Raw genomic sequence first — 24,398 nt, 5'->3', positions numbered from 1 at the left:
ACTGGTTGGAAATAGAAGTTATCCGTGACTACAGTTTCCCTGGACACTGGCACACATGGGCAACGCAAGGCAAATCTTACTTCTGTAACAACTTTCCCAAAAAGAAATTTTTACAATGTGGTCAGAACACAGTCATTTTAGCGAGAGGGGGTCCTCTCTCTACCCTGGCTTCCTTCTTTGTACATCTCTCACATTTCCTTTGATGCCGTCAGAGACAGAGGAGCACACAGTCAAAAGTTTTTAATTCTTTGTTTGTTTACAACAATTCAAAGTGTGTGTGTGTGAGTATGTGTGTGGGGTGAAAGAGAAAACAGAGGTACACAAGAGGGCTGGGCGATATGCCTCTAAAATAATATCACAATATTTCACGGTATTTCAGCATATGATATTGTTGATGATATGACAAAATATTGAAATAGCTGTTGAGCTCTCCACACAGGATTTTGTGCTCTCTTCGTACCCAACCGCGTGCTTCTGCTTGAGGTGGTGAAATAAGTTGATCGTCTTGGCCCCTTTTGTTGTTACAGTCTTAACCATTACGGTGGTTTGTTGTTCATCTTATCTTTTGTAACCACACCACTTCCACACCGCTGCAGTCGCCCCCCCCCTCAGGAAAGGAAAGAGGTTGGACAAGAAAAAACCCTCTTCGAGAACACAAGAGCGCTAAATAGCAACAATCAGGGGATTTAGAAGATTTTTCAAATTTAACATCACTGCATGGACAACTACTTCTTACCAGCACATGCTCAGAGAATTGTAATGCTATGATAGTTTTGTTATGCTGTGGATGGTTAGAAAGTGTCTGCAGTCAAATGGAATATGGTCAGTTGGCTGCAGAGTTATCTCTTGCGTTCTTATCGTGTTACATAACGACAATAATCTTCAAATGGCTGTGAAACTAATAAGCCTATGACACAGGGACAGAATGAGATGATGACAAAACATGCAGCTATTTTTGTAGAGCATGCTCCTGTACCAATGCAATGAACCCAATTTTTTTGAGTTTGAGAGAATATACAATAAGCAGAAAGATGCCTGAAAGTCCAACAACAAGTTCTGTCAGTTTGTAACCTGCAAAACAGGGAGAAAATATATGTAACAGTAAGCTATCATTACTGAGAGGCAACCTGGCTGGAAATGTGCACCTACACACAAACACTCCCATGCTCTCAAAACTTTCTCCGGTGATGTCAACAGCCTGAGCTGGCACACAGTACACACAGTAAGATCCCTGTTGCCGACTATGTGAGTGAAGGGGCAGCATGACACACACACACCCACCCACACCCTTTCTGAGCACTGCAGCATAAAGTTCTCTAGCTGAGCAGCAACAGCAGTCTCACAGTAACATATAGAACACTTTACATAACAAATAAAAGCCTAGAATCTGAACGGTAAATAACAACATTAGCAGTGACCATGTTGAGCAGCACAGGGTTATTAAAAAGCAGCAGGTGAATCACGACGACAGAATGATGCCCCCCATAGTTTGGGGGTGGGGAGTTGCCACTGGCCTCCTAATACAGAGTCCCTTTCTGTCTAAAATTACTGCTGCCTTGGAAACCTTTGGATTACTGCAAGGACTGCATTCCCCATTTCTCTGTTCCCACTGGGACGTGTGAGAGTTGGCACAGAGGCACGAGAAGCCGACAGCAGCACACTAAAGAGGGTTTGCATTAGTAATGAAGTCTGTGCATGTGGTTGCATGGTCATTAGTTAGCGTGTGGGAAAGTGAAAGGGTGCACCAAGCACACACCTGGCGTGCAAGGCCGTCTCACTCATGAATTAAATTTACAATATTCCCATGGACAATCCTGAATATAAATGCCTAACTACGAATATGTTGATCCCTCAGTCAGTGTCCCTGTTTCACTGGCCTTCAGAAGATACATAGCAGCACCCTGTTCTGCCTAACTGCTGTGTTTTCATGTTCTCATGTTTCTGTCTTTCAAAAACATACACTAAATCTTATGCGAACAACACCTGAATACTTAAATATGCTAATCGATGAAAATGTGATCATACAGAGACTAAGACGTGAATTTATCATAGTCTGGGTGAGTGAGTAGGATTTTTCTTTTCAGTCTGACCAAATATTTAGACATACTAGTTTGCATTCTTTTGCATCCAGTACACCAAATTGTGTATTAGATGAAGTTTTACTTATTGATGAGGGCATTAAATAAGGCTCATTCTTCTTACACTCAATAAAACATGAGATTAAAAATGTGTTTTCGATGCTCTGAGGAAAAACGAAGGACGAAAAAAACCACTACTGGTTTTAGACCATAATGATGGGGTATGAAATGGATAAGATCATTACAGCCTGTGTTACCACTATAGAACCACTGCTCTCTACTGACAGCACAGGTATTAAGGTATCATTTCCTGGAAACATTATAACAAAAGAAGAGACTCGGCCTACACATCTTATGCAAGAGTACTACGTTTTCTGGAACAGCTCGGTTGTTGAAGTTTTAAAACAAAAGTTTAGAATGTTTCTTTCTATTATTAATACTGAAACAAAAGGTGTTTATTTTTCAACCAATTATTATGACTAGCATGAAAAAAAAAAAACATCTAACCCAATATATTGTCAAGAAAAGTGGCGATGAATAGTTTTACACAAACAAATGACTAGGACAGTGGAGAACAAAAACAACAAATCAGCAGGCAAAACACTGAATGATTTGCTGCCCCTAAATCACCAATCTGGATAAAGGTGGCATGCTAGCCTGTTAATCCCATTTCACAAACCCTGCATATTGTTACCTGCTTCGTGCCTCTGAGATTACACAAATTCATGAGCTAATCTACCAGATGTCACCTCTGTCTGCATATACTGTAGAGAGGAACCACACCACGCACTGTGTTTCATAGTGCAACTTTTGTTATAACAGATCCGTCATGTTTGTACAAATATCATTTTACACTGCATTTTCACCTTTATAGAGACTGTACAGTCTAGCTCCTCAGAGTTTTGCAGTGATTATTATGTAAGGAGTGATGAGTAACTACTCTTGTTGGTCAACTGACAGAAATTTAATCCATTTAATTTTGAACATTGCTCATTACTTGCTTTTTTAGTAATTTATTAATTAGGCTAACAATGCCAACATAGTCTGCATTATTCATGTCTGCTTTTCCTTTTTTCAAAAGATTGCAAATTGAGTCATTCTGGATCCAAATCTGTTGCCCAGACCATCTAAATAATTTTAAGATTTCAGTTTGGACTTTGCTAGCTGATTATGTGGATTTAGCACGATTTGGGGGGAATTTTCAAGAGGGATAATTAAATATATTGGAAAATAACCTATAGTGAAATAATGGAGTGAGTTGAAGCCCCACGTTACCTGGAGAGAAAACTACGATTGTATCATTAAATATCCTTATCAGAAAGGATACAAAGCTCGCCATTAACATTTCCAGTATAATTAGCCACCAGACAGTAAGGTTTGCAGTCACAACCCAACTTCACTGGTTTGGGTTTACTTAGCTAGCTGTGCTGCTATTCAACAGCTGGAAAGCTAACGTTAATCCACTAACCCACAATAAACCATTTAAACAACAGACGTCATCAACCAGTTATGTCAAGTATCGACAAAACCATGACTTAACATCAGAGGTCAACTACACATCACACCACACATTAACTAGCTGATAATGTTAGCTGTGAAAGTTAGCAAGGAGGATTCCTGACTGTCAGTGCACACTGATGACTGACGGATAGGTAGAAGACAAAGCCATGTGACGGACAGTATAATTATCATTAAACGTGATTCGCCTATTGTTGCGTCATTTGTCCGACATGCATGCCATTAATGATTTGATTGGAGATGTGGGGTAAGCTTACCAGCACAGGAGAGCTACAATGAGGCACACCAACAAAACGCGCAGCCTCTTCATTATCTTCCCGCGGGGACCAACATCCTCGCTCTTTGGGTTTTTTTCTAATCTTCACAATACACCGAAGACAGGCTTTTTGTTGGCTGAGGGCCTGTTTTTAATTACAAATGAACAAACGACTGCCTTCTGTGGCTAAACCCTACACTTGAAGCGTGCTAATTTTCATTGTGCGGACCAGTTGTCCGCCTCTTTCTCAGCTTTAGTAACCACTGTTGTTGACGGGTAGCTAGCTCTCGGTGAGTTCAACCCCTGCTTCACGTCCGACCAATTAAATCCGAGCTGTGGATTTGTTGACCAATCACAGGACACGTAGCGACACCGTATCTGTGGACAATCCTCGCCCCCTGGACTGGGGATGAGTTGGTGACTGTGGAGCAGGACGCGTCAGCCTTTTCTTGATAAGCAAATCAGTTAATAAAGCAGGCAATGTTAGTAAGTTATTGCACAAGCATTAACCACCAAACGTGGTGCGTTAAGTGTTGATACAGTCGTTTTTTGTTAAGGCAATTACTCACTTGATGTGGTGTGTGGTGAGTGCTTGAAGGAATGTGAACACAGTGTACTTTTTTCTGCATCGCAAAAGAAACCTCATAGTCATATATATATATATATATTAGAAAATCCTGAAAAGACATTTCTAACACAATAATTTGTTATTAAAGCCCAAGGCTCAATGCACCTACATTGTATTAGTCTATCTTTATCAGAGGTGCAATCATTTCCACCTCTTCATTTAATATTTATATATGAATATGAATATTTTGTAGGGATTTTTCATTAAACTACTATACTATATATTTTTTTGATTTGTAGAGTCTTGAAAAGAAAAAAAAATAACACCCAAAAAACACATATTTATACATGTAGGCCTATATATTGTCAATCATGGCTTTCTTCTTTACATGTTTAGCTTGTAATGGTCAATTGCACTTTTCTTATTAAAAGGAAGAAATTGACTTTTGAATACAGTCTATAATAAGCCGTAAGCAATGCGGTGAAAATGAGGCTGATTCCTTCTGTTTACGCCACACGGACCAGAAGAACTACATATCCCAGAATGCATTTTGAGAAGACCCCTAAAAAAGTGTCCGTACGATTTTATTTTATGCGTCATATATCGAATGATAAATACGATACAGAAATTAGCTTAATTTGAGTAACTAAAAATAGAGAAGTGAATTTATCCAATACTATTTTAAATAAATATGTGTTGTTTTAAACCGGCGGGGTCCTAAACTTTCCGACAGTGCCGAGAACTGAGTGAAGTTTGGACGAACAGAACTAGCCGCTGCGCTGCTTACTTACTGAAACACTTCACCGCCGCTTTGTTTCTTTTGGACTTTAAGGCACGCAGGCTTGACTATGGAGGTAGACCGGGTAATTTTGTGGACACTGTCCGTGTTTGTCGCTCTGGTCTCGGAGAGGTTTGTGGTGCTGGCTCACTTCTCTCAGTCTTCGGACAGTGACTTCACGTTCACTCTACCCGCTGGTCGCAAGGAGTGTTTCTACCAGACCATGAAGAAAGATGCCTCACTGGAGATTGAATATCAGGTCATAAAGACTCACATAATTTGGATAATCTTGTGTAAAACCGTAACCTCTAACTGTAACCTGCCAAAGTCGTAATTGGGGGGGTGGGGGATCATGTTGATTGTCCCTTTTTATTGTTCACGTTTTCTATGTGTTATGGTTCTCGTTTGCAGATGACATTAATGCAGACCACATACAAATCACACTGGCAAACTGCTGTGTTAAATCAAAGTATCATTTGCGCAAGAGTTATGAGGCTCACACACCTCGATTTTCATATTCTTCTGAACCTGTTATGCCAGTTACTGTGCAGCTTAGTATGAATCTCTGTGTTGGACTTTCTGGTGTATCCAGCTAGACTTTAGGCGATGTCAGGGAGTTGCCATTTGTTATTGCCTGGGGGAGAAATCCAAAGCATTGTATATCTGTTGTAGTGTCTTCCATGGAGGACAAGGTATCCAGGCTTATCACTTCCAGTGGAGAACGAGGGAGACCTTGAGTGGAAAAACTAGCATTCCTCACATTTAATGTATGAAATAAATTAATACGTAAATCAAGTGCTGCTTGCTGCAACCCACACAAACTTGCATTATCATTTTAATGTCTCTCAATTTTCTAACAGTTTCTCATGTGTGAATGTCCTCAAATGTCCACAGGTATTAGATGGTGCAGGTCTTGATGTCGACTTCTTAATCTCCTCTCCCTCTGGCGAATTGCTGTTCAGTGACTACCGCAAGTCAGATGGAGTGCACACGTAAGTTACAGAGGCGATCTGGGAGACATGCATTACTTATCATTCATTGTGCAAGCTCTTACTGCCTGTGCTTCCCTCCAGTATTGAAACTGAGGATGGAGACTACATGTTCTGCTTTGACAACACGTTCAGTTCCGTCTCAGAGAAGCTCATCTTCTTTGAGTTGATTCTGGACAACATGGATGCAGATGAAGACCCAGATGACTGGAAGGAGTACGTCCACGGAACAGACATACTGGACATGAAGCTGGAAGACATTATGGTGAGGGTGCAGCCAGTCTGACATGGACCACGTGTTACGTTATTCAGAAAAGATGAAGTGTGTTGTCTAATAGGTTTGTTTGTGTGAGAACTTTAGAGCCTTATTGGCACTGGTGAGTAGATCAAACTTATCGACAATGTTTGTTTTATTCTCACTGTACGTTTTAGACTTTGTCCCTCCCTTGTCTGCCACTGAGAAAATTGTCACTGTGCCACCTATGCTCTCAGGATGACATAGAGGGTACAAAGTGACCCAACAGGCTGCCAACAAAATTGCACCACATAAAGAGTTTTTTCATAATAGGGGAGGTAGTCATGACGCGGTTTTCCACAGCACTGCACAGCAAGGTAAAGGTGTTGACCTTCATGACGTGTTGAAGGCATGCTAGTCACAAACACAGTAAGGCTGGGTTGCACCAACAAGTGTTAAGTTTTGAATCAGATTAAATCATGGTTTAACTATAAATTATGTTGCACCGAACTTTAAAACTATCTTAAAATTTTAAAAAAGATTCAAAATTATTATTATTATTTTTTTTTATTATTATTTAAACCTAGATTAAACTGAATCGTGCTGCACCAAAACTTTAAACCCCAATTTAAAATGCGATCCAGTATTAAATTTAAACATACACTTCAGGAGGTTTGACTTTTAAAATGGCTGCCTTTTTGAGATGGATTGACCAAACTAATTAAACTCCATGAAGAAGGTTAGGGGACAGACTCAACCCAATGAGCTTATCAATCTGTGGAATTTCCCTCAAGATTCCAGTTCAGCAGGAAACTTTTTACGGAGCTGAACAGGAACCAATTGTAAAACATGGCAGGGAAAGAAATGAACAGTCTGTCAGTTACTGCCAGGCTGTCTGTTTATTCCTTACTGTGCTGTTGTCTGTCTTTTTTAATCTTATTTGGCCAAACCTCCATTCACTCGGCCAACATGTTTTTCTCAAAGGACCTTTTTGGACCGAGCCATCATGAGTAGGCTGATTAACTTTTTAGATTTAGCTAGCAAACAATGTTGTTAAGGCATACAGAGTACAGCCGCCGGAAGTTAACAGTTAATCTTTTATAGTCTACTTATTACGTCCAGACAGCACGTGTATGAATTAATAAATTTTAATTTGGGTAAGCAAGCATCTCTTCATTGATTTTTAAGTATTTAATTTTGGTTTACATCAATAAACTTGGGTTTGCTAAACTTTCTTAATTGTGCAACAGAGCTCTGCTTGATTTGAAATCTGGGTTTACTTATTTTAAACTTAGTTGTGCTCTGACTAGAACTGATCTTAGATTAAATGAACCCTTATTGGTGCAAACCAGTCTTAAGACCTCCAGCACGTTTCAGCTCACTGTGGCTGTTTCTGTTTGTAGGCTACTTGTCCTCCCTGTAATATTTCAAACGGATCTGCTGACCAAAATAGAGCAGAATATATCCATATCTGGACGATAAAATTAAATAAAAGCACAGATAACAAAGCTAACTTGGTGATAAACACATTTCATTTCCTGTAGCCTCTTCACAATAAAAGCATGCTGCTGGTGAGCTTTTAATATGAAGCAGCAACAACAGGAAATGTTCAGTTAGTAGGAGCAGTGATTTAACACCGCTTTAAACCATAAAATTAAGGCGGTATTTCAAAGTATGAACAGGAGCACAGGAGTGACTCTAAACCAAAGATATTCGGGTAGAGGCTGAACACAGAAAGGCTTTTAACAACAGAGTTTTTTCTCTAGTGTCCAGCACAGACACATGAGTTCAGCCTCTGGGGAGGTCACGCTATCAAGCAGCAGCACCACCACCGCCCCCTGCTGCGAGGCAGTATCGGAAACGCATGGCATCACATGCGGTGTGGAACAACGGGACCCATGTCGACATCCAAATATAGTCACAAGGAGTGTCACAAGAATAGACAATATAATGAACTGTCACCTATTGGCTGAGGGCAGCCAATTGTTTCAGATTGCACCACAGTAGCCTGCACTGCCCCTCCACCAGACACTCCCTGAATTTGTGTCAGAGGTCACAGAGGCCTCACAAGAGGGAAATCCCTCTTCCAGATGTGCAGGAAGTTGTTTTCTCATGGAAGAAGGAACACACCCGATTTAACTGCTTTGTTTACAAACTCAAACCTGCCCCCAGAGATCCAACTCTGATTTTGATTACTCTGCTTTGTAAGTTTGTGCATTTAGTAAGTTTAGTGTCAGGCACATCAGAGAAACGGTGTATGTGAATGTTTTTCTCAGATTCAATCTGACATGTGTGTCTCCTCTTCCGTCAGGACACCATCAACAACGTGAAGGCTCGGCTGGGCAAAAGTGTGCAGATCCAGACGTTGCTGCGGGCGTTCGAGGCTCGCGACAGAAACCTCCAGGAGAGTAACTTTGACAGGGTGAACTTTTGGTCGGTGGTCAATCTCATTGTTATGATGTTGATATCGGCGCTTCAGGTCTACCTAGTCCGCTCACTGTTTGAAGATAAAAGGAAAGTTCGTTCATAACATCACCCCAAGGGGGGGGGGGGGGGGGGGGGGGGAGAGAGAGAGAGAGAGGAAGTAATGCACTTGGCCACTGATACCTTTGGAATCTTTTCAGCAAATCTCCTGGTTTGTGACTTTTAATACAAGGTGTCAGCTATACACATACATATGCACGCACACATACACAAACAGACAGACAATTTGACATTCTTAATAACAAAGTTAGCAGCATTGTTACTCTGGTCTTCTGTCCACTGGAGCTCCTGGTTTGGAGCAGGAACTTATAGCTGTCAGCTCCACTACTTTGCAAATTTAGTGTCTTTGCTACAGAGAAAAGTCTCTTCGTCTCTCTTGAAAACTTGTGGATTGTTTTATAGTCCTCCCCAGCTGCTTTAATTCCCCACAGAAAGTGCCATAACATGCGCGTTTATGATGATGCTACTTTTCTAACGGAGCCTAAAGTTACCAGGCCTGTTGCAAAAATGTCCTCTCTTCTTTGGACATGTTTTTATTTGAGCTAAACTAGATGAAGAAATGATATGTGTCTGAAGAATTGGATTTATTTCTGCACAAACAGGAGTGGGAAGTGGATTGCAGGCATGCCTTCCCCCATACATTAGCTACTCACAAAGATGCACTCATTGTGTTCCTAAGACACTTTAGTGTATTTGTATTTAGCTGCCACCCTTTTAGCCTTTTGTGTGTGAGGCCTCTGAATATTTCTCCCATTTCCATGGACATTGCTCAGTCACACTTTCCCTTTCAACTGAAAAGTCAGGTGTTTAGGCAGGGCCACGCTGCTAATGCCGCTCTTTGGCACCCGAGGGACCATAGAGTGGAGAAAACAGCCCGTCTTCAAAACTCTTAATGACTGCTGCCCTAGTCTGCTCTGCCATGACTTGTGGGCGACATGGCAGCAACCTCGGCTACCCTGACTGCTGGCGGGTGTCTGCTTACAGGAACCTACAGTGTGAAGATGTTGAGCCTGCCTGTCTCTGTGGTGACAGAAGTCTATTTCTATTTCGCCGACACCTGGAAGGTCATTACCACTGTTACATGGGGTGCACTGCTCAGCTTAATATGTGCAAGCCATTCGCTGCCTTGGCCACGTCAGCATTCTTTTTAAATGTGTGTATTTTGTTTGATATTCATGTTTTATTAGTCATCATTACAAACTAACATCTGATCATTTTACTGCCTCTGATGCCACGGAACAACATTTTTGTTTTTTGTCTTCATATTCCTGGAGCATGATTTAACATAATGGGCCTTTTATGGGGGGCCCACCAGAAACGGGTCCACAACTTGTCCTGATATGTGAGTAAAGGAGCACTTCTCAAGAGGGTTTTATCTCTTTGGTTGCTTGTATAGTATTAAGACGCTACCATGGCTTGTGTTTATGGTTGCTGAGATGACTTCTTTTATTGTTAACATTGAGCTCCACCATCTCCATCTTCTGAGTTTGCCCTGTACTGTAAGATAAAGATCAGACAGTGAGTTCATGCCTTCACAATTAAACAGCCTCATGCTGGAAGTGCTGTAAAATCAAACCTTGAGCTGTCTAATTGTTATAAACTAATACAGTTTTGCCATACAGTATGTATGTATTACATCTATGGTAGTAACAAATGGCCATCCTCTGCCTTAGTTTAAGTGCTTACTACGATCCTTAATTCCTCTGCCCGCTTGATCTTACTCTGGTTTCCAGTGTTTAATTGAAGAACTTTATTTTGAGATTCTGTAAGTCTTTGTTTGACTTCTAAGTGATGGATTCATAATATGAAGTTAAAGCCAGCTTCTGATTTATTTAAAGTGCTCCAAAGTTATACAAATATAAAAGACTACACACATGTTAAATGTATTTTTAAGTTACTGAGTAAGGAATCGTTAAAGTCTCTGAGTCAACAGCCACACTGTCTTTGAAAAATTATTTTTACTACCCTGACAGAGCAGTGGGGGAAGAGGGAATGTGACGTTATAAAGTATTTATTCAACTAATGTCCTGTAGTTGTAAATGTGTATGAATTAAACAAACAGATGTTTTTCTTGACTTCTGTGTGCTATGGTGTTCCTGCTGAGCTGAGTTATTTTACTGTATGTGGAGACTGTGTGTGTATCAAACATGCCGACACCTGTGTGAAAGCTGGGGCTTCGTCAAGCTCAGATGAAGTAGAAGTGATTAAATCACTGAGCTGCTGGACCATCAGGTGTCTTGTTCTGAATCTGGGGCTGCACAGATCTGATGATTAGACACTCCTTCACTGCAGAACCTGACACCCCTGCTAAGCACAGCGGACGCAGCCCAGGAGAACTAAAAGGAAAGGAAGTGGGTTTTGGTGTGGTCCGCATCACTCATCCTCACAGTATCACGCTTTGATTCACGACACTTACGGGCCTATCAGACGATGTGGGGATAATCCATTCATTCTGGAAACACTGTCTTTGTTGAGACTTGATCCTGTCTGCAACAAGAGTCAAACATGGGCTATATGTAAGAGACACCTCATCATAAGATTATAGGGCAATTACATGTGTATTGGTAAAGAGACATAATGCAAGATTTTGTCTTGGCAGAATTTACCATGGTGGCTGGTGCTTCCTTTGACACTGTGCTGAAGCGGACAGGTTTACTGGCTGCCTGACTTGTCATATAGGAGCCAGAGGGCTGTGGTCTGTGCAGTAGGATCCTGCTATTTGACAAAATATAGATTAGGTTATTGTTGAATGCACAGTCAACATAGGAAACGTCTTCAAAGGGGATACTAACCTTCAGCATCATGAGAATAATTTGAAAAAGTTTAGTTTACCTGTTTGTAGGCGTGTTGGTCTGTGGTCTAATAATCTCCGTAGAGAAGGGTCCACGTATGTTCACCAAAGACACCTTGTCAAAGAAAAAGACGAAGTTATCCGTATAGATTTGACATTTGGTAACGTGCTTTTGTTGTTTTTGTTGTTGCAGTATTTTAAACAAATACTGCAACAACAGGGGGCGCTGTGAGCTTTGATAGAATGCTTCACTTCCGGTATAATGACATGATGAGATTGTAGCCTCGGCGCCGAATAAAATCATATCTCAGGTAGGTTGAAACATTTTGAGATATTTTGGGAGATATTATAACAGGTCGTCAGCGTGGTAATGTTCACACATGTGGCATGTCTGGTTGTATTGTCGTGTCAACGCCGGAAGTATTGGTAGTTTCATGCTAACAGCACCGGTCAACCGTCAAAACCCTGTTCAGGATAGACTGGCTCACCTGACAGCTAACGCAGCGTTACAAGTAAAGTAAAGTCCAGATCTGATCCGACACGGTTAGAGTTGTTGAAACTATTAATGCAACAAAGCGATTATATGACAGATAGCTCATTAGCTTCCAAGCTATGGAAAGCTTCAAGCGAATTGAAGCTATCAGTATTCAGGTGAAATGCTGTAACGTTTCACGGCTGACTTGTCACAATAACGTTAATTAACATTGATGGCAAACCCTTGATAAATATACTTAACTTTATATATATATATAAATTTATTTTTTTAAATTTAAAGTATTAGGCTTCCCACTCTGTTAAATGTATGCAATTTTTCTATGCCGGAATACTATTTTTTTTCCCAGGTTTGACGTTAAATACTTTAAATAATATTGTAGTACTACAAACAAATGTAGGAATATGCGATATGTAAGCTCCAAACTGAAATAATAAGGGTCTTGATACTAATGACTTGGCACAGTGGGGCCCCACTTTGAGACAAGAGACCATTATATCAGGTCATAAAGCAGTACCCACCCTACGGCCCTGATGAGCCTGGAGCTTTTGGGGGTTTCGGGCCTCAGGGAAGACCCAGCTGGTAGTCTAGCCTTGTCTATCTGGTACAGTAATGGTAAATGTTGAATTTTGAATTCCACCACTTTGAGCAGTGGATGGGTGCAATTCTTACTCACAAATGTGACCGTGTGTGTTGTGTATGTGCAGTCAGGGTGATGGGGCCAGACAGTGTCCCAGGTCCAGCTGTGCCCTGGCGGAAGGTGCTGTGGGAACGCCAGCCATTCCCAGATAACTATGTGGACCAGCGGTTCCTGGAGGAATTGCGGAGGAATGAGGGCATCCGGCAGTACCGCTACTGGGCTGTGGTGAAAGAAGCAGGCTTTGTGGGACAGCAGCTGTCCTGTGTGGCCATTTTTATCACCCTTTGGCTCTACATGGAGCAGGTGATGCTTTAGAAAGTCTACACTGTGCCTTAACTCTGTAGAATGGTGTACAAATGCTTAATAATACATTTCTCTGCTTTCCTTGCAGGGTCTGCTGCCCCCTGAGACGCTGTTGTGGACCAGCCTGGTCTGCGCCCTGCTGGGTTATGGACTGCACCAAGCCTTGACGTCTCAAGTTGAATCAGGCTGTGAGCCTCGGACCCGTCTGGCTGACTTACAGAGTGCCGCTATTTTTCTTTCCTTCACCTTTGGATTCTCACCAGTTCTAAAGACACTAACAGAGTCTGTGAGCACCGACACCGTGTATGCCATGTCTGCTGTGATGCTGCTGGCCCACCTGGTGTCATTCCCGTACGCCCAGCCCTCACCCCCTGGCAGCCTCTCCCTAAATGCAGCCCTGTTTGCCTCAGTGTGTTTAGCCTCGAGGTTGCCCGGGGCTCTGCACACCTTTGCCATGCTCAGCTGTGCCCTGATGGTGTTTGCCCTGTGGCCCTGCCTTCTGCAGAGGTTGAGGGAGAACGCCCCTAGCCAGTTTATGGGGTTGTGTGTGGTTGTGTGTATCGGAGGGGTAAGTGGCCTGGGGTCCCAGTCGCCAGGGGGAGCCGTGCTCTTAGCCCTGGCCTTGGGGTGTGTTACATTGCTCTGCCCGCTTCTGCTAGTGAGGCTGCAGAGACACAAGGACAACATCCAGGGACCCTGGGATGAAGCTGAAATTCACGAGGACCTCAGCCACTTCCTTCACTAATGGACCGAGCAAAGAGGAGCACATGGTGCAAGCCAATTGAGAATTTTATATGAATGAATTTACTGTCAGTCTGCAGTATTAAGTTGGTGCTGTACATCTAAACTAACAAACTCTTTTATCATTGGTCCACATCTGTTTAAAGTATAAAGTATATCTTCTGCTTCTTCTGCTTCTGCTTCTGCTTCTGCTGGGACAGCCCTGACAACATGTCTCTCGCAGAGAATATGAAGATGCTTTTAATGTCCAAGCTGCTATTGTCTTATAAAACCTCAGGATTTTATATAAAAGGTATCAACTAATGTGCAATGCTGACTCACATAACTGGACACATTCTGATGCTGTGCACCAATTTGCTGTCAGTGATTTTTTAATAATCTGTTGGAGACGTTGCATGCGCTTGGTATGTTGTAGATGTGTATGAATGAACAGGCGTCTAACACAGTGTCTTCCAAACTATGTTAAAATCAAACATTACAAGTACAAATTAATATTTTAAATGGTTTTGCAATAAGAAAAATCACGAGTGTAAGTTATTTAATAAAATAGTATTGTTTAAGCTGCACTACAGTTCAAGTGTAATGCAACAGTAATGAAATTATAGCTTAAAATGTATTGTTGGTGATACATGGTGCTCACACAGTGACAGAAGATATGACTACTTTGGTCATGGGTTTCGTACAGTTTCTCAAATAAATCATCTGAAAGTCAAAATTCTATCAGATGGGCGATCCTGGAACCAAATCTTTTCAAATGGGGGTCCATGGTCAGTTTAGGGGTCCTTGAGCTGAAAAAGTTTGAGAACCACTGTTTGACAAGGAAATTTGGGATTATGATTCTTAAATATTGACAATACAGTTTAAATAGTGTTTTGTATGGAGGGCCAGTTTGCCTGTCAACAATTTAACAAAACAATAACAGCTTTTATTTTTATTAACCTTATTCCTGTTGATCACAAAGGGCGGGGAAGTGCTGCTTTCTCGGGTTCATCCGCCATGTTGCATTCCCGGCCGCGCCCCTGTCAGTGACGTCACAATGGCGTTGCTAGTTAACGAGAAACACCTGTTGAAATTGCTTTTCAGCCCGTATAGAGCAGCACAGCGGTGTTTGGATGACCTCTCAGATTTTTCAGCGTGAGCACCATGTTCACACTCCATGCCCCTTTTCTTCCATTTATTCAGCATCCCATGAGAGGAAGACTGGAATTGTTGTCGCTTGTTTATTTATTTTTATTTGTTTGGTCTTGTTTTTGTTTCAAAATAATAAAGACCAGCAAACGTTACTACATGTCAGGACATTATCTTTTCTTCATTCCGGCTTTCACTTCAACAAAAATAAAAACGGAACTATGACTGTGGTTTTGGGAGCTTTCCAAGAAATTCATGGCGTGAACACGAAATGATGTGTGCGTTAATAGAGAGCCTGCATGCAGCTCGCAGCCGTGTAGTGGACGCTAGGTGTCATACCTTCACCTCTCCTTGTCCTGGCTTGGTCCAAAATCTAACGGCGGGCTTTGCAGCTGGATGTGACTGCTGTGGCGGCGCCATTCAGCTGCAGAAGAAGCCCGACCTCAACACACAGTTCAGTCTGTAACCGTGCGGCCTCCCTGCTGCTCAGAGCACCGCTTCCACAAAGTGTGTCGTAGTAACAGCGCGTCACAGACTACCGTCGCAAATTATTTTCATATTTCTGTCCATTCAGGCATAACCAATAGTGTAAATAAGGCATGCAGGGGTCCCCCATACATTTCTATCACGGAGCCAGAAGGACCCCGGTAAATCTTGATAGAGTGTTTCTAAACGCTCAGTAAAAATAATATTACGTATCTGCAATTGGAGGAGCGATCACTTCTGATAATAATTAATATTATATGCTAAATTCCAGTCAACGTACATACCCACATGGAAAGAACCTATATAAACATATAGGTTTTGATATAGGTTTTTAATATATGTGACATATATAAAATTGGCCGTTTTCCTATATTATATGTACATATATGCATATATGTGTACCTATATCCGTGCATACATGTACCTATATCCGTACCTATATCCGTACATACATGTACCTATATCCGTGCATACATGTACCTATATCCGTACCTATATCCGTGCATACATGTGCCTACATGTGTACCTATATCCGTGAATACATGTACCTATATCCGTACATACATGTACCTATATCCGTACCTATATCCGTACATAAATGTACCTATATCCGTACCTATATCCGTGCATACATGTACCTATATCCGTACCTATATCCGTACATACATGTACCTATATCCGTACCTATATCCGTACATAAATGTACCTATATCCGTACCTATATCCGTGCATACATGTACCTATATCCGTACCTATATCCGTGCATACATGTGCCTACATGTGTACCTATATCCGTGAATACATGTACCTATATCCGTACATACATGTACCTATATCCGTACCTATATCCGTGCATACATGTACCTACATGTGTACCTATATCCGTACATACATGTACCTATATCCGTACCTATATCCGTGCATACATGTACCTACATGTGTACCTATATCAGTGCATACATGTACCTATATCAGTGCACATATATGCACCTATGTTTACCTATATATTAGCAAAATTATAAAAATCCATAGCTACTAGGCAACATAAATAATAGCCCAAAATGTAGAAATTTACATTATTTATTAACTTAAGAACAATTAAATAGTACAAGAACAAAAATAAGACAAAAAACTGAACAGAAATGTTGACATTGTCTTCAAATTCATTAACCACAGTGAAATGCTCAGATAGATGTGGGATGATGATGATTACTTGAATGTATGTTCTATGTACTTTTGTTTTTTTTGTTGTTTTTTTTTACTACATTTAAACTAATGACCTTTCAGCCAAATTCATCTAGAAACTGCATTAAGACAATACAGAAAACATTGCATTTTGCATTGCATTTGGTGGATGTAACGGTGAATGTGTGGCTGTGTATGAGCTGTAATGTGAATCTGGAAGTGACTTGAAATTGGGGGGAAAAAAGGCTTGATTGACAAAATAACATTTCCTTCTTTTCCACTATCTTTATACAAGAAAGAATTGACCTTGTAAATGTTTCAGGAAAACATGTAGACATCATAGCTTTCCATCTCCTCTCACTTAATTGTTAAATTCCATAACATGCCAATTACATGTGATACCAATTTCACGTGTTCGCACATACATAAGTCCTTGCATAATTTTCTTTTAGTTCTTAGTTATTGCCTTGATAATAGAAAATATGAGCTAGGCATCATGTATGACAGTTGCCAAAGTGAGATATGAGCTACAAAATGACCAGATCCTGTCATGAGCTATATAGGAGACATATCTTGCATCCACATATAGGGCTTATATGTGGATATAAAGAAGCAATAGCGGAGACCTATATGGCCTGTATATGCACCTCAATTTTGCCTATATGCTGCATATATACGCATATATGCAGCATATATATTATCATATATGTGCATATATGCTGTATATATGCAGCATATATGTGCATATAAACTGCATATAGGTTTCATATATGCGCATATATCCTCATATAGGTTCTTTCCATGTGGGTAGTATTTAATAGTGATGTAAAGATCAAACTGAAATCGCGATGGTCATCTTCACTTTGCTGGAGATCCCTACACAAGGGCCCTGGCCCTAGCAAACTGCTGACACACCTGCTACTGGCTACAAGAGGGTAGTAAAGGTTTATTTTGGAAATGCAAACATTTTTTTCATATCAAACCATGAAATAATAAGAAATCATGTACATAAAAACACCTGTTTATTCAAACACAATAAAAATAGTGCATGTGTATTCAGTTTTAGTAGAATAACTAGAAATTGGTATTTTATTTACAACAACACTTGAGAAAAGTCAGCAGACAGTGGAGCACATTCCAGCATTTGTGGCTAATGATATTATGTACAAAACAGGCTTAGGATTGGTGGATTTAGCAGACAGCAGCTCCCAGAGGAGACAGACAGAGGGCCAGCATAGTGTTTCAGCTGGATTAAACATCACACAGGTCATTGGCTGTCTCTGGGTAAGCACTCAGTGGCAGCTGGAAGGATCACCGGGGTAGATGGGTAATGGAGTTCTGAGCAGAAAGGACATTTGGAATAGCTGGAGGATGCCTCCTGGAGAGAAGATCAGATCAAAGATATTACTAAAAACAACTAACAAAACACCCACTTAAATCCCTATGAAAATAACCATATAAAACTGTGTAATAATATCTGTCACAAGCAGAGGCTCATGAAATGGAATATTGTACCTGGTGCTGAAATTAAGGTTTCATTATCCACCTTTCATTTGCATGGTTTTGAGAAGGACATGACAGCTTTGATCAGAAGGCACTGCCTTCAACTGTAGCTTTCTTAATGGCAGACCTAACGAATCAATTATAGAGATAATGTCTGATCTCTCATCATCATAATCTCTTAGTCTAGTTATGCTGTGGCTTGCTCTGCTCTGGGTTATAACAACCGTCAGGACTTAAACTGAAGCTTTGAATGGAAAGAAATACTTGCATTTCAGCTTTTTGTTTCTAAATAAATAAATAATCAAACAAATGCACATATTTATGCCCATGTCTCCACTATCCATACACTCCTGCTATAAAACTGTGGTGGCCCTTCAGTGAACAGTTAAAAAATAAACATAACCAAACCTAACTGCTGACCTCTGGATTACAGGCCTGTCATGAAAGGTGTGCAAACTTTTAAAAATTATTACATGGAGAATTTTATGGGGACTGTGCTTCAGGGTTCACAATTCCCTTCACACACATTTCCATGTATATACATTTTTATCTTATTTGGCAAGATTTCTATATTTGCCATAATGCCGCATATTTTTATTGTTACACAATTCATGGCCTGCAGTGTCAACAACCTTTACAATTATGAGAAAAAATATGGTGGAGACAAAATAGATTTATACAAGTACCCTTATGCCCCATGTACTGTATATCTATAGGGGGAGAGAACAGACTGAGTAAAGAAAAGAGGCATAAGGTTGTATGGAAAGAGTCAGGAAAGAGGGAGACTGTACGCGGGAAAGAACCTAAAGAACCATTGGAGAGCACAGAGGAAATGAGGCAGAGAGAAAATGGAGAAACAGGCCAAAAGCAGGGGAGGAACCAGTGAAAGAGGAGAAGTGAAGGAATCTACAAGAAAAAACAAGTAGGGGGAAAAAGGAAAAATAACCGTTATTGCATGAGGGAAACTGGGGAGGGCAATAAAACAAATGCATGCTAGGAGAAAGGGAAAAGGGGGGATGAAGGACAGAGAAAGATGAAAACTTGACAGAGCGCTCAGCCTGTTGTCTCTGGCTCCAGTAGAAAGCTGCACAGAGAGAAGTCCTGTCTACTGAGGCTGATGGGAAAGAGAATATGAGAAACACATTTTCCAGCAGACCCCCACCCAGCTCAAATAACAACTCCCTCTGCCCCCGTGCTTCTGCAGCGCAAGGTTTGATAGTGAGTATGTGAGTGTGTTTATGCATGTATGCCAGTTTGACACGCACACACACACAGGCTAAACACACGCACGCATGCATACACTCACGCACGCACGCACACACAGAGGTCATCATAATATAACAGGTCAGATTTCAGGCTGTAATTGTGTGGTTTCAGAGTCACCTTGGCACACTTGGTGGAGCACGGTTAGGTTGGCCAGTGAGCTGCTGAAGGCCATCAGGGCTCAGTGAAGCACTGGGTGCAGTGTGAGTGGGCAACCGAGGAACGCATGGGGCATGGCCACGAAACACTGCCTTGCCACTGGTCACTGACTTTTTAGGGGGTATCAGGCTGGGTGGAGAAGAGAACCTTATATGACACAGGCGTAGCGCAGTTTTGTTGACTGCATGCATCTAAGGATCACTGTAGTTTAACTGTGTGTCTGTACCTGGAGGACTGTATCCAGGAGGAGTCTACAGGTGGAGGCAGAGGGGTGGTGCAAGTGGAGGTGGAGATATTTCCAATGACAGCAAGCGCCTCCTTCAGGGCAGTGTGTTTGCAGAGCACTTCCTCCCGGTGCTGCTGCTGCTCTGGTGACTCATCCATCAGCGCAGAGCATTCTCCCAGAGCGTAGAGCTGGGCCAGGAGCTCAGAGCTAATGAACTCCTTCACCTACAGAGGGATTATAAACAGCTGGGACAAGTCAAAAAGTTAGACATTGTAAGGTGATATTTTACTCTGATTTGGGATTATGAACCTAAATTCTTGAAGGGGCGAAGTAAATCTTTTTTTATGTTCCAATGGCCTCCATGGCCTCTCATTTTATTTTTCAGGTCACAGTAGTATGCTCAAGTATTGTTTCAAATGGTGAATACTTGCTGGGCTGTGAGTGAGCTTTTGGCTGGTAACAGATGAAAGACAAAAATTTAAAGAGAGAGAGAGGGAAAATGTTCAAAAAGTTAAGAGACAGGTCTGGATAGCTTACGCTGTTGATCATGAGGTGCATAATGGTCTTTGGCATTAAGTCCTTCATGGTCTTATAAATGTTGCTCATGTAGGAGTCAACCAGGTTACGAATGGTCTCCACCTGACGCTCCAGCTGGGGGTCTGTGAAGTTTTCAGGAGATCCCTGCCCATCCACCTGGGTGGCAGAGAGAGGAGATGGAGTTGAGAGTAATTGCTACTGTTCAGACTGTCCCTATGTTAACCAGTGACATGTAATGTGCTGCATTGACCGTTGAGGTATCACAGCTGGTAACTTCATACTAATACAAATGTGTGAAACAATCAAGACTGGTCTTATGTGTAACGCCACATCTTGCCATCTATTCCATGCTCATGATGAGAAGAAGCGTAGAGCCATTGTGGTAGGAACAGGGAGAGCCGAATAGAGGGAACACAAGAGAGGGAGGTAAGGAGGAGTGGGCAGAAGAAAAGAAAAGGGGGGAGCGGGTGAGGGACGAGGAACTGATGATTAAAAACAGACTAGAACGCACACACATACACACATGTTGTAGTGACATCATGGGCCAAGAATGCCGTGCTGAAGAGCCAACGACAGAGCGAGATGGAAGGGGTGGGGGACTTGCTTTTTTCGTTTTGGCAGAGGAAAAGAAAGGGGAACATGGAGAGAGGGGTAAGGGGTTATGGCCAGGTTTTAAGGTTAGCAGATGCTGTGAACACATTCAACATAAAAAGGTAAAGTGCACACAGGTGCAACTCCCCACAGCTAAGGTCAGTGTTGGGTTTAATTGGTTTGAATTAGGGGTCAAGTACTACGGAGTACTAACGGTGATTTTCTCAGGGTAGACTCCGGCCTGTAGCAGAGAAGCCTTCCAGCTGTCCAACTCCTCTTGAGAGTTACAGGCCAACTCCAGGCATTTGTAGTCCTTATACACGTTCCTGCAAATTCAATGCAATAATGTCAGACATCTCCAAAAACAATGTTTCCTAGCCAGTGATAATACTCTTTCCACAATACAGAGTGATAAACACATAACCCTACATACCTTAAACAAATTCACCAAGCTGTGGGCAGACTGACCCACTGGTTACCTCATTTATGCCGTGAGAAAATATAACACATCAGAATAATCTGCAGGTTGTAAGACTATCACACACGTAGTCCTGAATGGTCACATATGACAAGCATTATCCAAAATAGGAACCCTGGCCTTTTAGTCATGACGTGTTATTACTTCTTTCTCTTATGAATGTATGTAGCCAGATTTATAGTCACAATATCTTTGATAATTTCAGATGAGCAATGATGTCTTCACTCATTTTTAACTATACGCTCTTTCTTACCACGCTCACTCCCAGTGGAAATAAAATAAGTCTTGCTCCACGTCTTGTGGGAAGAGAGGAAAGTAGACCCTAGGAGTGCTACAAAAAACGCGTGTCCCCTGCAAAACATCGTCAGGCTTAACGACATGTTGTATCACTCAGTTTAATCATCACTTATCTTCAGAGCTGTTACTTTTGAGATGATGGCGATTGCCTCTCATCAGTTAGTGTGTAGTGTCCTTAAAAGAGGACATAAGAGCACAAAATGTACCAAGACCACATGGATGATTTCAGTGTTTGTTTTCTAATTTCTTAATACCCCTTCTTCACTCAGCTCTTGGCCCACTTTGTATACAAGCCAAATGTTATTGGAACAAAGCTGCCATTGTTTGTATGGTAAACTCATTAAAATCATTCCTTATTATTAAATGGAATACACAATAAGCTTCAGCCCTAGATGCAGTGTTATTCTGTATCGTCCAGACAGATAAAACTCAGCTCCTGCAAACAACTATTGATGAGGGGAAATATCATCCTTTAAGTTGGCTCATTGACAAGATTGTGTTTCTAAAGTTTTATTAATTAATTATTTTAAAGTATAATTTCTTGTGAGTGCATAAAACAATAAAGTGTGAATTGTTACTTTTTAAATGATGCACAAAACTAAAAATAATCTCTTTAACTTTGTGGGGGGAGAAAGATGCTGAAAACTCAGGTAACCTCCCACTGCAACGTTACAGTAATATTTTATTAGTTTGATGTTGAACTAATCTGCGCTCTTTGCATGACAACGTTACATTGACTGCATTTAGCTGAGGTGATATGTTGTTAGCTCACCTGCTGGCTTTACAATAACTATTTTTGTATCTTTCATCAGAGAGGCTCAGCAATGTCAGCACAGCTAAATTTATTGGATGATAACGAAAAAGGGTTAGGGAGCTAGACTGAATATTATAACTGAGATTGTTGCCACACTTTAGTATAACAGTTAGACAATAGTAAGTAACCTTACTGTACTGAATGAGTCTGGAAATGAGTTGAGACACAATAATCCCAATCTGATAGTAGTGGGATTAGTAATGTTAGACACTGCACACAAAAGAACACTCTAACTAACCTACTTTTAGGAATTATCCTGGAAGTTAGTCTTTTGTATTAATTTCATGTATCATTGTTTATTTCAGCTTGGCTAAATAAACTTACCTTGCAGGCTAAAATCAACACTTTGACACTTTGAATACCAGTGGTACACAGGATGGTGACAGGGATCGGGTTAGCTGGTGAAGTAATGTGGCAAGCCATACCACTGTAGTATTTTGCAACGGATTACCAACTGCTCAGAGTTAGCCAGCAAGCTAACGTAAAGTTATCTAACTTGGGCCAGCTAAAACACATAATCACAATATATTTCACATGATTTGCAGTAATGTTAGCTTAGCTGTCCAATAGGATGAAAGCTAACTCTGGGTTGGTTCTGATATACAAAGCAAAAACTAAATACAACCCCTTTAAAAACATGTCTTAGAGACAAGTGTTCCCACCTCTTGTGTAAATAATTTGATACAGGTCATTGAGTTTTGCATAAAAGGGCTCTGTGAGAGTCACCCCCATGTTGGGAACCCCATATTGAACACAGGTGCTTCATAGAAAGTGGGGTTTTACAGGTTGGGCCAATCTTCCCAAAAGATTGTGCAATATCGTATATACAATCCAGAAGAATGGAGAGAGGGAATGATTCACTGACATGTTAAGGACAGAGACACACACAAGTACTTGCAACTAGGCAGATACACACATACAAATACCTTCAGACACACGAAATAAAACAGTTTCAGTTACTTCTCCCTAACTGCTGCACTTCACACGACCACCCTAACTGCAACTTATCCCCTTATCTCCATCTATTTCCTCCATGTCGTTCATTCCGAAGATCCTCTTTCCCCTCCATCCTCCCCTCACTTCCCTCCTCACACCATCATGCCGTCTCTGTGCTTTGGCTGTGGAGGCAGCACAGCAAAGTAAGAAACAAGCAAAGGATCTGGAGCGGGCTGTTGCCCATCTGTTAAACATTTTTCTTTAATCACTTAGTTGTTTCATTCCTCCTTTTGTTGTTCCCTTCTCACATTCAGAACACATAGCAATTAGCCTCAAATATTTGAAACCTTTGAGTGTGTGAGAATGAGAGAGACAACAGAAATGGAAAGAGAAAATGAGATAGATTGCAGCAACAGAGTCATACAGAAAGATAAAGAAATAGGCCAGAATGGGTGAGGCTAATAAGTCAGGGCGTGGTGGCTAGCAGACAGGGAGCCTGGCCAACAATGACAATACTAGAGTGCTATAACACTAGGATCAGGACACTAATATTCGTATACACCAGCGAGCGCACATTAAAATTGTTCTCTGGGTTGATTTATCACTCACATTAAAAAAAAAAATCTCGTCCCCTTTGCTATTCTCTCCTCAGCTCGTGGCCAGTGTGAGTTTTTTCACTCATCTTGAGGAATTTCTGCACAGAGCCTTGACTGCTTTAGATTCGAAGACTTTCCTGAGGTTTTTGATTACTGTCAGACAGGGACAAAACCACTGCAATGTCTGCCACACACACACATGCAAATACAGAAAGAGAAACAGAGAGAGTGAGCTCGCAGGAAAGGGGGGGGGGGGGGGCGCCATAGGACAGATTTTGACACATTCCTGGCCGATGGCTCTGATACTCTTTCTCTCCCGCTTTCT

General features: G+C 41.3%; 4 protein-coding genes across 12 annotated transcripts in view; 2 read left to right on the top strand and 2 right to left on the bottom strand.

Annotated features, from left to right (window-relative positions):
• Positions 1-4,088, bottom strand: part of suco (SUN domain containing ossification factor) — a 41,802-nt gene extending 37,714 nt beyond the window's left edge. For all 4 annotated transcript variants that reach the window (XM_046048988.1, XM_046048989.1, XM_046048990.1 and 1 more), the window contains exon 1: positions 3,854-4,088. In XM_046048988.1, the coding sequence (XP_045904944.1) occupies positions 3,854-3,906 (53 nt within the window). In that variant the 5' untranslated portion in view covers positions 3,907-4,088. The remainder of the gene's footprint in view (positions 1-3,853) is intronic.
• A 1,033-nt stretch (positions 4,089-5,121) lies between these two features.
• Positions 5,122-10,981, top strand: tmed5 (transmembrane p24 trafficking protein 5). The gene is made up of 4 exons (XM_046049319.1): positions 5,122-5,457; positions 6,093-6,190; positions 6,272-6,452; positions 8,734-10,981. The coding sequence occupies exons 1-4, from the start codon at positions 5,269-5,271 to the stop codon at positions 8,950-8,952; spliced, it is 687 nt and encodes a 228-aa protein (XP_045905275.1). The 5' UTR covers positions 5,122-5,268; the 3' UTR covers positions 8,953-10,981.
• A 931-nt stretch (positions 10,982-11,912) lies between these two features.
• pigc (phosphatidylinositol glycan anchor biosynthesis, class C) lies at positions 11,913-15,157 on the top strand. Of its 3 annotated transcripts, none has more exons than XM_046049317.1 (3): positions 11,913-12,008; positions 12,898-13,133; positions 13,222-15,157. In XM_046049317.1, the coding sequence occupies exons 2-3, from the start codon at positions 12,906-12,908 to the stop codon at positions 13,876-13,878; spliced, it is 885 nt and encodes a 294-aa protein (XP_045905273.1). In that variant the 5' UTR covers positions 11,913-12,008; positions 12,898-12,905; the 3' UTR covers positions 13,879-15,157. The 3 variants fall into 3 exon arrangements, with proteins under 3 accessions (XP_045905273.1, XP_045905274.1, XP_045905272.1); XM_046049318.1 differs by lacking the exon at positions 11,913-12,008 and adding an exon at positions 12,056-12,209; XM_046049316.1 differs by lacking the exon at positions 11,913-12,008 and adding an exon at positions 12,550-12,805.
• Positions 15,158-17,678: 2,521 nt separating this feature from the next.
• Positions 17,679-24,398, bottom strand: part of dnm3a (dynamin 3a) — a 20,877-nt gene continuing 14,157 nt past the window's right edge. For 2 of the 4 annotated variants that reach the window (XM_046049310.1, XM_046049311.1), the window contains 5 exons: positions 21,167-21,278; positions 20,362-20,517; positions 19,825-20,048; positions 19,560-19,727; positions 17,679-18,051 (listed from right to left, as the gene is read on the bottom strand). In XM_046049310.1, the coding sequence (XP_045905266.1) occupies positions 17,985-18,051; positions 19,560-19,727; positions 19,825-20,048; positions 20,362-20,517; positions 21,167-21,278 (727 nt within the window). In that variant the 3' untranslated portion in view covers positions 17,679-17,984. Of the gene's footprint in view, positions 18,052-19,559; positions 19,728-19,824; positions 20,070-20,361; positions 20,518-21,166; positions 21,279-24,398 lie in introns of those variants that run through there. The other 2 variants (XM_046049312.1, XR_006825093.1) reach the window with 2 other exon arrangements.

The sequence above is a fragment of the Micropterus dolomieu genome, linkage group LG05, assembly GCF_021292245.1.
Source record: "Micropterus dolomieu isolate WLL.071019.BEF.003 ecotype Adirondacks linkage group LG05, ASM2129224v1, whole genome shotgun sequence".
NCBI classification, from domain to species: Eukaryota; Metazoa; Chordata; class Actinopteri; order Centrarchiformes; family Centrarchidae; genus Micropterus; species Micropterus dolomieu.
The sequence above is the reverse complement of the archived record's forward strand: the minus strand, read 5'-3'. Positions and strand labels throughout refer to the sequence as shown.

Excerpts from the sequence above, each read along its gene's own strand:
- tmed5 (XM_046049319.1), top strand. The coding sequence starts at position 5,269 with ATGGAGGTAGACCGGGTAATTTTGTGGACACTGTCCGTGTTTGTCGCT. Across the intron at positions 5,458-6,092 it reads CACTGGAGATTGAATATCAG|GTATTAGATGGTGCAGGTCT; the intron begins GTCATAAAGACT and ends AAATGTCCACAG. Across the intron at positions 6,453-8,733 it reads TGAAGCTGGAAGACATTATG|GACACCATCAACAACGTGAA; the intron begins GTGAGGGTGCAG and ends CTCTTCCGTCAG.
- pigc (XM_046049316.1), top strand. The coding sequence starts at position 12,724 with ATGAGCCTGGAGCTTTTGGGGGTTTCGGGCCTCAGGGAAGACCCAGCT. Across the intron at positions 12,806-12,897 it reads GTCTATCTGGTACAGTAATG|TCAGGGTGATGGGGCCAGAC; the intron begins GTAAATGTTGAA and ends GTGTATGTGCAG. Across the intron at positions 13,134-13,221 it reads TTTGGCTCTACATGGAGCAG|GGTCTGCTGCCCCCTGAGAC; the intron begins GTGATGCTTTAG and ends CTTTCCTTGCAG.